Source organism: Thrips palmi, unplaced genomic scaffold, assembly GCF_012932325.1.
Source record: "Thrips palmi isolate BJ-2018 unplaced genomic scaffold, TpBJ-2018v1 HiC_scaffold_16, whole genome shotgun sequence".
In the NCBI taxonomy this organism is placed as follows: domain Eukaryota; kingdom Metazoa; phylum Arthropoda; class Insecta; order Thysanoptera; family Thripidae; genus Thrips; species Thrips palmi.
The window spans coordinates 3,117,417-3,133,379 of NW_023144625.1; the positions used below are offsets into that span (position 1 = coordinate 3,117,417).

At 45.9% G+C, this 15,963-nt stretch overlaps 1 protein-coding gene across 21 annotated transcripts in view; it reads left to right on the forward strand.

The window, feature by feature from the left end:
• The window catches only part of LOC117642133, a 27,900-nt gene extending 19,500 nt beyond the window's left edge, over window positions 1-8,400 (forward strand). For all 21 annotated transcript variants that reach the window (XM_034380006.1, XM_034379993.1, XM_034379997.1 and 18 more), the window contains 6 exons: window positions 1,181-1,262; window positions 1,798-1,905; window positions 3,690-3,808; window positions 4,463-4,563; window positions 4,866-5,108; window positions 8,065-8,400. In XM_034380006.1, coding sequence (XP_034235897.1) covers window positions 1,181-1,262; window positions 1,798-1,905; window positions 3,690-3,808; window positions 4,463-4,563; window positions 4,866-5,108; window positions 8,065-8,272 — 861 coding nt within the window. In that variant the 3' untranslated portion in view covers window positions 8,273-8,400. The remainder of the gene's footprint in view (window positions 1-1,180; window positions 1,263-1,797; window positions 1,906-3,689; window positions 3,809-4,462; window positions 4,564-4,865; window positions 5,109-8,064) is intronic.
• The last annotated feature ends 7,563 nt before the right edge of the window (window positions 8,401-15,963 follow it).

A 15,963-nucleotide genomic window follows, 5' to 3' on the forward strand; every position in this document is an offset into this window, starting at 1 on the left:
TAAAGGTTTTCAAGATTGAAAAACCTAGAAAATTAATTCATTCCTTGAGCAAATGTAACATAAATAACCACACAGTTTTCCCAGTGATGGCCACTTTAGAGGCTCACGTTTGTTAGTGTAGAGCCTTCACCCCGTGTTTTGTGGCAGGGCAAACAATCGAAGTCACGTCGAGAGCACGCGACACGACAGCCACGAACTGAGCAAACAAGACAGGTCTTTGAATCTTTAGTCGCGATTAGGAGCCCGCCTTCCAGGCCACGCCCCTCCAGTTCCTGATAACACTCGCATTCCAGGAACGTGACGCGTTCGCTAGGGCGTGAATGTGTCACTTGTTTTTGGTTAACCGTCTAAATTTTTTTTCATGCGAGTTACGCTGGCCACGTCCATCCATGATGAAGTAACTATCCCCGAGAACGTATAGGGAAGGCTCTTCTTGTCTAGGAGACACGAAGAAGCATTTTTCAGACAGGCCAACGATGCGCTACTTGATTCCCTGAAAGCGGGTAATATGGAACAGCATTGGGTAATGTGGGCCACGCCTAAAACTCTTCTCTGTGAGCTGTAATGCCGCCTAGCTGTGGTATCGAGAGCCGTTTCGGCCATTAGCATCCGAATTTGTAAGTACCTCGGCTCGAACCGATCATAAAGAAGAATTTTAGGGGTGGTCCACATTACGCGCATTTACGGTGCGCTGTTGACGGGTTTTGCGGTGTCCTTGCAGTAGATCTTCGTGTTCGGTCTCTGTCCTTCCAACTCGTTTCCCCTAATATTCGTGTATCACCCACGATTTTCATCTCACACGTCAGGACTGAATCCAGGTCCACACTGCCAAGATCTTAATGAGCCCTTTCTTCGTCTTACGAACAAAAAGCTTGGTATTATTACAGCTCAGTGAATATAGTATCCTTTGATGAGGGGTTCTCAGCAACTTATGATCAGTTTCGTCACAATTCGAAAGAATTGTAATACGATACATTTGTGTCGTAGAGTACTGAGAATTAGCTCAGTATCATGACTCCACGCCATTTCTCAGTAGTGAATTTGGAGTGCAGTCTGCCAATATTCATCATTGGTAAGACACCGATATGAGGGGTAACGCGCCAGGTGTGGCGCCAGGTCTATTGTGGGACCAATTTTGCCGTGTGCCGCCGTTCGGCTTACACAACGTAATTTTTTTTAGGAGGAACGCGGAATTGGAGACCCTGCGACGTCCACTGAAGAGGGGCCTTCTTCAAGACTTTCGCACAGCAGCAATATGACAGGTTTGTTTGGGACAGATTTCAAGAAGAGGATAGTCCAATCGATAGCCCGTCCACTGGCGTACCTCTCCGTCCTGCGCCAGTGGCGGATCTAGAGGCAGCCCAGAGGGGGGGGGGAGTAACTCTCTTTGCCTACATACTGGGTCAAAGAATCACTTTTTGCCTACCTGTCAGGCGGCTATCTAGGGCTATGGGGGGGGGGGCAAAAACCCCATCCCCACCCCCACCCCGGTATCCGCGCCTGCCCTGCGCCTTGTATATTTCTCTTGTGTAACCGTGACAAATCCACAAATATCGCTTTCAAAATCACTCAAAGCAGAGGGTTGCATGGAAGAGCATCAGACTTTCAGACAAATTATAGAGTCGTTCTAAACAAGCGCCTTAATTTTCTCGTAACATCTTACTCGATAGAACCACCATCGCCTCGGGAACAAACAGCATTTTTAGTTGATTTCGTTCAATGCTTATCGTTCTTCCCCGGGGAAGAAGCATAGCGTTTTCAGTTCACTTCGTTCAACGTCTATCGTTCTTTTGCCAGGTTCTGAAAACGGCTCCTGCTGGTCGTCCTTAGACGAGTTCGCTCTTGAAGTGAAGCCAGACCTGCAAGCGTTGGCCGCTGCGATGCAGTCGAGCTCCTCTACTGCAGGTAAGTGTATGAGACCGTTGTGAAACTGCAGCTTTATCCCGGTTTGAAGCGCCGCAGTTAACGCTTCAAACCAAGGGTAATGGGCTCATCGGATCAGATTCCCACTAAATGCTTGGAGAACATGGTCATGCGTTATTTCAAGCTTAACCTTGAGCTTGATTCTTCAAACAGCAACGCCTCCGTTTTCTTAGAAGTGTGGTGAATGTTAAGGGTTGTTTCCACCGCCGTGTGTAAGATGAACCTTTTAAAATTTTGCTGTGCGAATCCAAGTACGAGTATTTATACGAGTATAATACAAACTGTTGATTTAGAGAAAAGGGAGCGTACCTCTCCACTCCATGGGGCGAAGGGGTCATTTTTGATGACCCGATGGAATACCGTAACTACACACTAAATGTCATGGGACTTTTTTTGTCCCACGGTTTATGCAATTTTAAGCACATCCGACGCTGATACAATTTTGTTCCCGTCTGGTGACACATTCCCGTGTAAAAACGAATTGTTCCGAAATCTTGCCGCCAGCCGTCCGAAAGAGCCCCCGCCGCCTCGGGCTGTCCCCAGAAGCGTCCGAATGCCCTCGGACGATTCCGTGGTTAGTCCGCGAAGGGGCCGCTGTTCGGACGGGCCAGACCGATATGTGTCCGGGACTCGCTGGAAAGTCCGGGTCGGTCCGCCGGGAGTCCGGGGCAGCGGACTTACCCGGAATACGTCCGAGGAAAGTCTCCCCTCCGGACTGTTTTCGGAACTCTGTACCGTTTCCCCCTCGCTTTGGGACTTAGACAAATATTCCTCTAGCGGAGCTACAGTTGAGGTATGCCCAAGTGATTCCGCAATGTTCAATCTCAAACATTCGCCTTTCGTAAGGAAATTTAGAATAAAAAATTTATTGGAAATACAGCAATTTTTTGTCGTTACTGAGTATGTGCCGAAACAAATACCACAAAACGTGGTTAAAATTGCAAGAATGCATTCATTCAATTAATTTAAATTGTTTCGTACAACCGGAGAAACATGAAACTTTAAATACAGGTATGCATAAGAAAATGTGTTTGACGTAAAATATTTTAAATTCAAGGTCCCCCTGAGAAATCCCCACTCTTCTATCTTGAAAATCGCGCCTCCTAGCGCCCAGAGGAAGGAGCGGAGCGGAGAGCGCAGCGCAGAGTCGGTGAAGAGGCTCACCGGAGCCCCCAGTCCTCATCTGTCGGGTTAGCTCAGTTGGCTCCGACGTCAGCACTGGTGTGCAAAGAAAGAGAGGAAGGTAGGAAGCGAGGGTTCGAATACGGCTTGCCTCTGGCTTACCGCCGTCGGATTTTTTTCGGAACCGAGACTCGGACAGTCCGAAACCAGCCCGCATTTCGGTTTTCGGACACATCCGTAAAGTTGCCGATTTGGGAACATTCTGGAGCTTCGTCGGACTAGCCCGACGGACCCCTTTCGGGCTGGAACCCCGCTCGGACAGATCTCGGAGCAAATAATTTTTATAAGGGTTTTGTCCGGCGCCAGCTGCAACTTGTACTTTCACTAGACAATTTGTCCCGCCTGGCGGACAAAAAATTGCATCACTACCGGATGTGCTTAAAATTGCGTAAACCGTGGGACAAAAAAAGTCCCATGACATTAAGTGTGTACAATGGCACTTTGATCAGAATAGAACATCTGCTAAAATGACCGTCCGTTTAGTTTTGGTGACTGGTGACCCAAACTTCGTGCTCGGCCATTGAAGGCGTCTCCGTCGAGTTCGGAAACGAGTGAGAGTTAAGTGCACTGATTTCTGTTTCCAGGCGAAGCATCCGCTGGAGTCGAAGGTGGGCACGTCGATCTGTACGACCTGAGCGTCTCCCCCGCGGGCTTCAACGTGCAGGCCAAGCAGGACGTGTTGGAGGCCATTTCCAACCAGACCGTAAGTACCGCCTCCTGGAAGTTAGACCAATTCACTGCTAACTGCAAATCGCGAAATCCCGACAATGCCGCCTCTTCAGTAATTTCCAAGGACTAAGTGCCCTCAAAAGTTTTTCTGCAGAAATACATGTTCCTGCCAAGACGGCGGTCTAGACCACGTTTGGTTCGGTCATTGCATGGAAAAACCACACCAAACGTTGCCTAGACCACAACTGATGCCAAAATGGCACCCATTTGACCATAACAGTGTTGTTGTCTAGAGCACGTTTGGTTTCTCAGTGTTGATACAGCGCGTGCCTATATTCAGCTTTGAAGCTCACACGGCTCATATGCAGGGATCCTTAACTTAACATTTCACTAACACTTCTTTTATAACGTAACATAAGACAATGTTCGCTAAAGGTTAAGGGTACGGACTTCTGAAAGTACTTGCTAAAGTATATCCACACACATTCGAGACATAAAAAAACAACCTACCCTTTTGAAAAGATGTTAGAAGTTAGGGGTAATAACTTTAACTCATATCATAACTTTATGATGCCCTTATGAGGTAAGTTAAGGATCCCTTCTCATATGTACCTGCCGAAAAGCTCTTAAATAGCGGCCGAAAAATAACATTTTTTTAGCCCGGCTAATAGTATTTACCTGCATGCAGATCCGCTCCTTGACACGACTGCACTGTGATGAAGACCCTGCGTGGAGCCTGGAAATCTTGAGGCGCGTGCCACGGCAGCACCTGAAGGAGCTCGACGTGCGGTATGCATCTACACCCTTTAAAAAGTACTCATGTTGGTCACTGGCCCATGGGCCGTTGAAAGCTTCCTACAACTATAGACCGGGGGGGGGGGGGGCGTCGTTAAGGAACGGTCGGGTAGTTCGTTTAACTGAGCCGGTCAGACAGGTCTCACTGAAACGTCCTCCAGAAGACCCCATTGGATAAATATTCTACTTTTGAACGAAATGTCCCTTATTACGAGCTGCCTCACCCTTCCTTACGGCGCGATTCGGACCCGTTCCCGTTCCCCAATGCGTTACCATTGGATTGTTTTCATCTGCAGGTACGTGCAGTGGGAGCACCTGGAAGCCGTCCACGGCGCGCTGCCCTCGCTGCGCCGCCTCAGCGTGTCGGGCACCCAGAGCCTGGCTTGCCGCAAGGACGCAGTGGAGATGCCCTGCCAGTCCGGGGTGGTGAGGCTCGAGGCGTCCTGCCTGCCGCGACCCGCTCTGTTCGCCCTGATCCGCACACACCGCCTCACGCTGCGCGAGCTGTGGCTGGGCGTGGGCACCGGCGGCAGGGACAGGTAACTGCTCATGCACTCCTAACAATAATATTGAAGTTTGGCAGTAAAATTGAAATTGGTTTGTTGTTTTCAAATGTTGGGACTGTTTTACTGAAGACTTTAGGTTTTCGCCTACTAGATGTTTGCTAACTTGTAGCCATTTTTATGAGCGTCGATTTTGACTGCCGAGGAAATACCAGGCTTACTAGATTTCTGGCAAACCACAAAGTCACTCACTTCCAAGGTTGACCTGGTTGATTACCAACGATTAAAGTTGGTTTTAAACTGAAAGTCGGTTAAAGAGTTAGCTACGAACTCTTTGTTTTAAAACGAGTAAGAAGACTTTTTCATGCTCATCAGCGTTATTTAAGGTTGCAGCATTAAAAATTATCACGTTAAAAATTCAATTAGTATCTTTTGTTTTTGCTGGTCTGGGCCCTGATTCTCACACGTCTGGAGTGATAAAGCATGAGACAAGGGGTAATGGACTCGCAACGGAGCTGGCCGGAATCTCTGCCTTGCGAATTGTAGTCTACTATTTCTCCGACTAAATATGCGATTCTTTAGATGGCTCGGGCATTTTTGGAAAGAAGATACCTTAAAGTATGCCCAAAATTCAAAAGAGTTTCAATTTTCCCACCAGGGCTTGAACAGGAACAGCTTCACCGTTGCGCTTCTCAAATGCGCAGGGCGCCGGCCATGGTGCCAGGGGCGACGCAGGGGGGACGCATCTTCAACTTGCGAAATAAGCTTCCGGATGCCGCAATAGTGACCGGACATAGTTTGTCTTCGACACGCTTATAATCTTACGTTGGTTTTCGTGCGTAATACGATGATTTTCCATCGTAAGGTACGACAAATTTCCAACCTGCATAATACGCACGAATGTCACCGTAAGGTACGCAGGATTTTCAACGAAATACGCATGTTTTCAACGTATTACTAGACCGTCCCTTATTTTTTCAAATTGAACCGAGACAAAAGTTCGTGGTGCCAAATTGTTCCATTTGGTGAGAAAACACCTCTGCCAAAGTTTGGTAGTGCTACGATATCGCATGGCCGAGCCTGAGGGGCCTAAGTGCAAATTTTGAAAATCGTCTTATTTTGGAATTTGAAAGGTGTCTTCCAAGTAAACACGTCATTTTGATGCCCGTAGGGCGAAAATTTCAAGCGTTTTGCCGTATCTCGAACCGTTATGGCCGAAACAGCGATCTGAACGCGCTCCGCCACCGCGCGGAAGGCCGATCTGGACCCAACTACGATGCTTTTGGGCTGCACCGAGCCGCCCCGGAGGGCAATGGATCGCTGCATCGCTGTCAGCACCTTCCCAAAACATGTGGTTGACTAATTGCATAGTAATTGGTAGGTTAGATTTCGATACAGACGTGGTAAAGACCAAATTTTACAGCAAAACACGCGAAAAATGCTAAAATGGCTAAATTCGACACTTCGAGGGCATATTTCAGCATTTTCCTATTGAGTATCCCACTAACCACATTGGAATTTTCAGAGATAATGCAGATACATGTTTAGGGAAGGTGCTGACAGCGACGCAGCGATCTACTGCCCTCCGGGGCGGCTCGGGGCAGCCCAAAAGCATCGTAGTTGGGTCCAGATCGGCCTTCCGCGCGGTGGCGGAGCGCGTTCAGAGCGCCGTTTCGGCCATAACGGTTCGAGATACGGCAAAACGCGTGGAATTTTCGCCCTACGGGCATCAAAATGACGTGTTTACTGGGAAGACTACTTTCAAAATTCCGAAATCGAACGATTTTTGAAATTTGCACTTAGGCCCCTCAGGCTCGGCCATGCGATATCGTAGCACCACCAAACTTTGGCAGAGGTGTTTTCTTAACAAATGGAACAATTTGGCACCACGAACTTTTGTCTCGGTTCAATTTGAAAAAATAAGGGACGGTCTAACGTATTACGCACGTAATAATCGTGCGTAATACGTTGAAAACATGCGTATTTCGTTGAAAATCCAGCGTACCTTACGGTGACATTCGTGCGTATTATGCAGGTTGGAAATTTGTCGTACCTTACGATGGAAAATCATCGTATTACGGACGAAAACCAACGTAAGATTATAAGCGTGTCGAAGACAAATTATGTCCGGTCACTATTGCGGCATCCAGGAGCTTATTTCGCAAGTTGAAGATGCGTCCCCTCTGCGTCGCCCCTGGCACCATGGCCGTCGCCCTGCGCATTTGAGAAGCGCAACGGTGAAGCTGTTCCTGTTCAAGCCCTGGTGGGAAAATTGAAACTCTTTTGAATTTTGGGCATACTTTAAGGTATCTTCTTTCCAAAAATGCCCGAGCCATCTAAAAAATCGCATATTTAGTCGGAGAAATAGTATGGACTACAATTCGCAAGGCAGAGATTCCGGCCAGCTCCGTTGCGAGTCCATTACCCCTTGTCTCATGGATAAAGTGATAAATATACTACCGCAATTCAATATTAATTCAGGGATCCTTAACTTAACATTTAACTAACACTTCTTTCATAACGTAACATAAGACAATGTTCGCTAAAGGTTAAGGGTACGCACTTCTGAAAGTACTTGCAAAAGTATATCCACACAAATTCGAGACATAAAAAAATAACCTACCCTTTTGAAAAAATGTTTGTGAGGTACTCTTTTTGGGACTACGAGAAATTACGCATTCAATTCTATTGGACACGGCAGAGTCGGCCAGAAGACCAGCACCGGCACTCTAGACGCGTTTTAGCTCGAGTCGCTGAACAGAACTCGAACTCAGCGTGTGGACCAATGGATTTCTCGTTCAGAGGATATTGGTGGGGCCACACGTTTGGTTCGTGTTTCATTTAGCAAACCTGAAGCTGAAAATGCATCCGGGACTTTGGTATGACCGCCTGCGCTGGGTTTTGGCCCATGTGCGTGGTTCGCAGTTCTCTTCACTCTCAGGGGCTAGACGATTGTTGTTGACAGTGCCCTCACGGAGATTCCTCGTTACAGCATCCCCTACTCTGGCGCCGACCTGAGTGCGCTGCTGACGCAGTGCGAGCTCCGCGCCGTGGAGCTGGTGGTGCTGCAGCGCGAGAACTGCTTGCACGTGGCGGCGCGCTGCCGCGCCCAGCGAGCGACCGTGCGCACCGCACTGCCCAAGCAGGCCAGGGTGCTCTGCCGACGCTGCGACGCCAAGGACTTCACGCCTGCGTCCTAGTCTCCTAGGCCTCCTCGAGCTGCTCATTGATTTACCTGGCTCTTATTATTAGAGATCGTTTGAGTTTATTTTCTACTATTCAAGATCGTTTCAGTTTGTTTTCTTTTAATAAAGATCGTTTCGGTTGATTTTCGTTTAGGGTCAGGGCGGGGAAAAACCGGACACCTGCAAGTTGGGGAAGAAACGCACACCGCACTTTCGCCACAAATTTGCCTGATTTGGGACGTGCAAAGTATTCAGTATTGCTTATTGATGATCTGCTAGATTGCGTTCAAGAGGAATTTAGCCTACTTGAACCGGAAAGTATTCAAAGTCACCTTTAAACGAGGTCTCGTTTAAAACACCTTAAAAACTTTCAAAGTTGGTGCCCGCAATATCTCTTTTGAACGACTTTCCGAGCCTACTGAGACGAATATTCTAATTGTAAACGAAAGTTGGAAGTGTGGAGCCCAAGATACGTTCAAATGTTTTAGCAGATTTTCAGCTGGATTACATATGAAGGGTTAAATACGAAACGGGGAAAAACCGTACACTGGTGCGGGGAAAAATCGAACACCTCTTTTTTCTATAATAATCGACGAATTGCCCTAACATCCCACCAAAGTGGTCGTAACAAGTGTATTTTAGCATTTCCCAACATTTAGTGGGAAAATAAACACGGCTGTTGACGATTTCATACATTTTGGTCATTTAACCTCAAAAACGTGCCGCCACGGACCCCCCAACAATGCTACGATGATTTCTGTCTACCTAGGAGTACTCGTGCGCCTGCTTCAGTGGGTATCGCAAGTGTTACCCCCAAATATCGTTCCCAAGAGATTTCTGACCTACTTTCATGGGTTTTTGTTAAATTAAAGCCTATGTTCGATTTTTCCCCTTAGGTGTTCGATTTTTCCCCGTTTCGACGGGGAAGAATCGCACACTGTTTTTTCTCATTTATTACTGAATGAAGCCGCAAACGCACTCGCTGAGGGTTGAAATGTCTTTCTTTGAGGCTCGATCAATAGACCCAACCGATACATTGGCTAAAGATAGTCAATTAGAGTCAAAATCGAGAAAGATTGCAAAACGTCCAGTTCTTCCCCGCCCTGACCCTACAGTGAATTGTTTTACGGATCCTAACCACCAACTTACCTGCTCTGTGCTGCAATATTGGCGTGTCGCTCTCTCCTACATCACAATGACGTCCTGCTTGGTTTACTAACACTGTTCAAATTTGCACAGAGGCAAATTGCACAGAGGCGTTCAAGGGGGGTTCTTAAGACTCCCCAAAAGGAAAAGAATGACACACCCCATTGGGAAAAATTGGGCCAAAATGAGGGCAAAGTAACAGTCAACAAAGGTGTCTTAAAGTTAAATTTTTACAAAGCGGTGAGGGATAAACGATTTCAATCCCTCTGTTTAAACCCACCCCTTTCACCCCCCCCCCCCCAACTCCCCGCCAAAATAAAGAAGAAGAAACGGGAAACTTGTGTTGAGTGGTTGATCAGACAAGTAAGCCTCGCCTCTAGAGTGGTCGAGTGGTCAGAAGCAAGCAGGGGGTGGGAACGGGGCTGGTTTACTGAGCCGTGGCTTCGGCGATGCATGCACGGCCGTTTCAGCGTTTTCGTTGTTCTGGCGTTAGCTGGGAAACCACTTTTCAGCCAAAGTAGACGCACGTTTAATCATCAAAACCTGAGCGCGCACTTCAAGGTTAAGGATGATGATCAGAAAATAAGATCCAGGGGCTAAAAGAAATTGTCCATATTTTTAAAACTTATGTTCACACTTTTTTCGGCGTGCTCAGGCCTGCATTGCCACCCCGAAACGCGGAAGAGCCAAATAAAACAAGTTACAATCACGCACGGTAAAAACGGTTCCCAGTTTTACCAGGCACTTCCTGGAAATCGCCTACGCCTTCACCATTGGGTTCCTGGGAAAACAAGATTCCGGTTTTACCGTGCGTCAATGACTCCTCCTGTGGGTATCGAATCCTGAAAACGAGTTTGTTTTCCCGAAGAGTCAACATTAGAAGTGCGCGTACACGATTTGCAAATAAGACGCCTACTTAAGCTAGAAAGTGGTTTAACAGGAATCACGATCAAACGGCGGTGCTCCCATCGCCGAAGCAACGGTCCGCCAAATCAGCCCAGTTAACAGAAGTGTGACCGTTGGGTAGAGTTAAGTATTGCAGCGCCGACGAGAACTGTTTTTGGCCCGTCCCGTTTATTTTTTGGCCCGTCCCGTTTATTTTTTGGCCCGTCCCGTTTATTTTTTGTAAAAAATGACGGAGGGACGGGCATATAGTATGATGCATGCTGTGCGTCCGTTCGTTCGTTCGTTCGTCCGTTCGTTCGTTCGTCCGAGGACTTCCCGTGGTCCGATCTTGACCAAATTTGGTATGCAGCCTCCTTGGGTGACCCTAAGAACCGCCCGGTGGCAGCAAATCCGATCCGAGCCCCGGGGGCGCTGCTGCAGGTGCATCATGGTCTACATGGGGTCGAGGAGGATCTCGGCAACGGATGCAGCTAGCAGGGCATGTAGGGGTATTTTTGGAATCGGTGCGACGAGAAAAAACCAATGGTGCCACTTTCGAACGAATCGGAGAAGTTCGGACCCGGGTTCAAATCCCAGTGGGGTATTTTCGGAACATTCTTTTTATTCGAGTTTTTGCATTGTTTCTGATGTTTTTGAGGGTGCTGATGACGAAAACGACATTTATTTTGACCCTAGACCCTGGTTTAAATTCGTTAGGGTTAAACAAAGGCGAAATTCACACATTTGTTAATTTACGGGACGGGCCAAAGTTGCCGATGTATATCGCTACTTTTCCTGTTATTGTTAAAAAATGACGGAGGGACGGGCATATAGTATGATCCCTGCTGTGCGTCCGTTCGTCCGTTCGTTCGTCCGAGGACTTCCCGTGGTCCGATCTTGACCAAATTTGGTATGCAGCCTCCTTGGGTGACCCTAAGAACCGCCCGGTGGTAGCAAATCCGATCCGAGCCCCGGGGGCGCTGCTGCAGGTGCATCATGGTCTACAAGGGGTCGAGGAGGATTTCGGCAACGGATACAGCTAGCAGGGCATGTAGGGGTATTTTTGGAATCTGGGCGACGAGACAAAACCAACGGTGCTAGTTTCAAGCAATCGGAGGAGTTTGGACCCGGGTTCAAATCCCAGTGGGGTATATTTTAAACTTTCTTTTCATTCGAGTTTTAGCATTGTTTCTTATGTTTTTGAGGGCGCTGATGACGAAAATAACATTTATTTTGACCCCAGACTCAGGTTCAAATCCGTCAGGGTTAAACAAAGGCGAAATTCACACATTTGTTAATGTACGGGACGGGCCTAGGTTGCCGATGTGTATCGCTACTTTTCCTGTTATTTTACTCCACTAAAACAGAATGTACCGTCAAGTCCCCTAAAGTGGGACGATTTTTACGGAAAATCGTCTGTTATTCACAGAATAACGATGACACCGAAAATCGTCGGGGATTTAAGAATCTTCATGTCAAAACACGTCTTTTACCGGAAACAAAAAAAATTTTCAGCCCATGGGGCTCCAGTATGAGCAGCAAGAACCGTGTCCCAATTTAGGAGCCAAAGTCTCCTAAAGTGGGACAAAGTCCCCTAAAGTGGGACACGTTCATTCTTTTTCGCCCAAAAACTTGCAGTAGCAAAAGATTTCATAAAATGTATTATGTTCTAAATTTAATTTGAAGCAAGATTGGTTCTGAAGTCTTTTTCGATATCTCGACTGGTTAAGCTATGAGCCTCTTCAATCAATTAGTTTTCCTTAGATATATTTAAATTAGAAACCGCCGTAGCGCCTAAACCAATTGAAATACGGCGAAAACCAATAAAACAAAATGGCCTTAAACTTTAATTTCTGACCACAAACATTTCATGAAATTTTTTGCTCAGGTCGTATTTTATAAGTTTCGAAATGCACGGCAAGAAATAGATGTTGAAATTTTGAAAATTAAAAACCGTTTGCCAGGCAACTTTTATTCTAAAAAGTTTTTTGGTCAAAATATAATTTTACGCAAGATTTGTTTTATGGTCGATAACGATATCTTTTTCGGTTAAGCCAAGAGGAAGCATTTGCTTTCAAACATTTAAATTTTGAGCTGACTTAAAGCGTACCGAACCGTTCTTGCCCGACTGCCTGGGCCTCCAAGTGGACCTAGACCAGGCGGCGTTTGCGGGCGTTTGTAGGACGCTGGAGGTGAATGTAACGCCTCTGAATCGGTCAAAACCTAAAAGAAACGAAGAAAATTCGTGTGTCCCACTTTACAGCCCCTTAGAAGATTGCTTCCCACCGTAAAACGAAGCGTCGGAAACAAATTTTCTGAAGTGCATCTTGTAGATAAAAGAACGCGCTACAACATGTCTGAAGTCTAGAATGGTCTGAGCATCAACGGCTCGAAGCCCTGAATCCGCGCTAGACGTCTGAAAAAACTTCTCTTTTTTTCTGCATCAAATTCCAATTTTCAAGATTTTTTCGGGGAGGGGGTATGAGCGGGAACAAGACACTCTCTGCGGATATGGTCTCGGAGGGGTCCTACCGTCTCAAAAACATTTTATACCTCGCAAAATATCTACGCGTTAGCCGTTTACAGCCTAGAATAGGGAAAATAGTCAAAATGTCCCACTTTAGGGTTCGTGTCCACATTTAGGGGACTTGACGGTAGGTTGAATTTCTGCCCTCCGTTGGGTTTGGTCCTGCGCATCCAGCGTGCCATGTCAGTCGGTCTCACCACAGGCTTGTGTTTTCGTGTCTCATCGATTTGCTGGGCCACAGTGCGTGCGGCCAGCCGACCCATGACACGGGAAAAAGCGCCCTTGTGGGAGGAGCCCTGCAGCAAATAGGCCTCTTGTGTTTGCGAGTCGCGCGCCACGCCCCAACGTTGCGCAGGTCACTGACTCTCCTCGGCAGGCTTGTTGTGTGGAGTCAGTGTGGCTGGAATCTCAACGCGAGCAACAAGTCCAGCGGTCGCTCTTTGATCACCTGACATTTACGACTATCTCTGGTATTAAGACATTTACGACTATCTCTGGTATTAACAAAGGCACCTCTGGCTGGAAAAAAAATTGCCGAAGGGAACTTTGAAAACATACGGTGGTACTTGGTAAATAACGAAGGTTCTTCGAAAATTCACGTAGGTACGGGGAAAATTCCTAACGATCCGTCGCATATTGACGAAGAATCATCAGGGATCCTAACTTGCCTAACAACATCATAACGTTATCGTAAGCGGTAAAGGTAAGTAACACTCGTAGCTTGTGACTTCTTAAAAGGATAATTTATTTTTGTAGCTTCTCACGTTTGTAAGTAGAATATTTTGGAAGAACTTGCTACCCTTAACCTTTGGCGAACATTGTATCAGTGTTGAGTAAATGTTAAGTGAAGGATCCCTGGAATCGTCTTCAATTAGCAAAGGAGCCGTCGACAAAAAAAAATCTTTATATGGAAGTTTTAAGTTTTTGTTCACAGACGAAATATTGAGAAAGAAAACCTTTGCCGACATGGAGAGAACTTCAGAAAAGACTATGACTGCTCTTTTAGAGAACATTCTTGCAGTAATCAAGGGCGACCCTCCTGCTGCAGGTGCATTGTGGTCGTCTGGCTGCTACAGGTGTGTTGGGCAGGCAAATTCCTAGCGCCCACTCCATTTATTGTTTTCACTTTAGTGACTTCAATATTGTTTTCGGAGTGTATGTGATAGATGGTTGGAATTTGATGATTTTGTGAGCCATTGATCGAGGAGCAAGAATCAGGGATCCTTAACTTACCTCATAAGGGCATCATAACGTTATGATATGAGTTAAAGTTATTACCCCTAACTTCTAACATCTTTTCAAAAGGGTAGGTTATTTTTTTTATGTCTCGAATTTGTGTGGATATACTTTTGCAAGTACTTTCAGAAGTCCGTACCCTTAACCTTTAGCGAACATTGTCTTATGTTACGTTATGAAAGAAGTATTAGTTAAATGTTAAGTTAAGGGGGCTCATACATGTTAAAAGCACTTTTTTTAAAAAAAAAATTGATGTAGACGGATTAAGATTTTAGAATTTCTGTGTAAAAATCCTTTTAGATAATTGAGTAAGCTTCATTTTGGCTTAAGGGAAAGTGACTTTGGACATGTTTTGGAGATTTAGTCGGAACGTTTAAAATTTTGCTTCTCGTAAGATTTTGTTCGCATACTTGCTCAGATCTGTGGGGAAAAAATCAGGGAGACTCATCCCCAGTAGTGTCATAGAATTGACTACAATGGGCTTTATATCTGCAATAGTTTTCAAGAAAAAAAATAAAAACAATTTTTTGTTGAAAAATTTGTTTAAAAAATTGTTAAAAAATTGTTTTTTATTTTTTTTCTTGAAAACTATTGCAGATATAGAGCCCATTGTAGTCAATTCTATGACACTACTGGGGATGAGTCTCCCTGATTTTTTCCCCACAGATCTGAGCAAGTATGCGAACAAAATCTTACGAGAAGCAAAATTTTAAACGTTTCGACTAAATCTCCAAAAAATGTCCAAAGTCACTTTCCCTTAAGCCAAAATGAAGCTTACTCAATTATCTAAAAGGATTTTAACACAGAAATTGTAAAATCTTAATCCGTCTACATCAAATTTTTTTTTAAAAAAAGGCCTTTTAACTTGTATGAGCCCCCTTAAGGATCCCTGGCAAGAATCTGGCTTAAGATTTGAGCAAGGATATTACTTTCGAAGGGCTAAAAACACTGACAAGGACAAAAGATAGTTTCTCTCCACGAGCCAGTGGTGGTTCAAAGGGAAAAGCCCAAAAAATCGACGTAGTCCAAGCGGTCTTAGGACGAGCCATTTGGATATTAAGGTAAAAAATCAATTGTGGGTCACGAATCAATTGTGGGTCATTTTTTTCGACGGGTCACCGCAACCCCGGCGGAGATTGAACCGATTTGACTTTCGCGGTAGACCTTCCTCCAACCTTTCTTTGTCTCCCCAAATAGCGTGTATGTCCGAGCGACGACTGTAACAGCTCCTATCAGGCTTCAAAGGAAGGCCCTTCAAAAAGTCGCGAAAAATGCGCCCATCCAACGAGCCGAAAAATCGTTTGTTTTTCAAATTGCCACCGTGAAGCTATTACGAGGTAAAACGGGACGTTCTTGCTGATTTAGGTTCATAATAGGTCAGGGAACATAAATTTACCATAGTACAGCCGAAATCATTCGATGCCATGGTGCGCGGGTGATGGCAAAGTAGCGTTCGCTACCATGCCCGACCCATTATTTTTGACGAATTTTGCGGTAGTTTTTCTTATATTTTTTGTTTTCTGTGCTTCTGAATGACTGATGTATCACAGTAAATTCCATTTTTCTGCTCAATCACATATAGTACTACGATACGAAGGTTGTTAAAGCTTAGGCTACAGCCCCGAATGACAACGCTAGCTCTTACTTCCAGTCCGCCATAAGGCTTTTTTTGTTGGGAAGGGGGCATTGCGGGGCTTACATAGCGCCCGGAAGGGGACCGCTCTCTAACTGCAGGCTAGGCACCCGAGGCCAGTACGGCCCTGTAGGAGTCAAATCAATCCCTACAGACTAAATATTCTGACTGAAATAGATTATAAACTGTAGCAATACCTCACAATGACAGGGTGTGGTGTTGGATTGTCTACCACACCGGCGGCCCTAGAATATGCACTATAAAAGTTTCGTCTCTAGT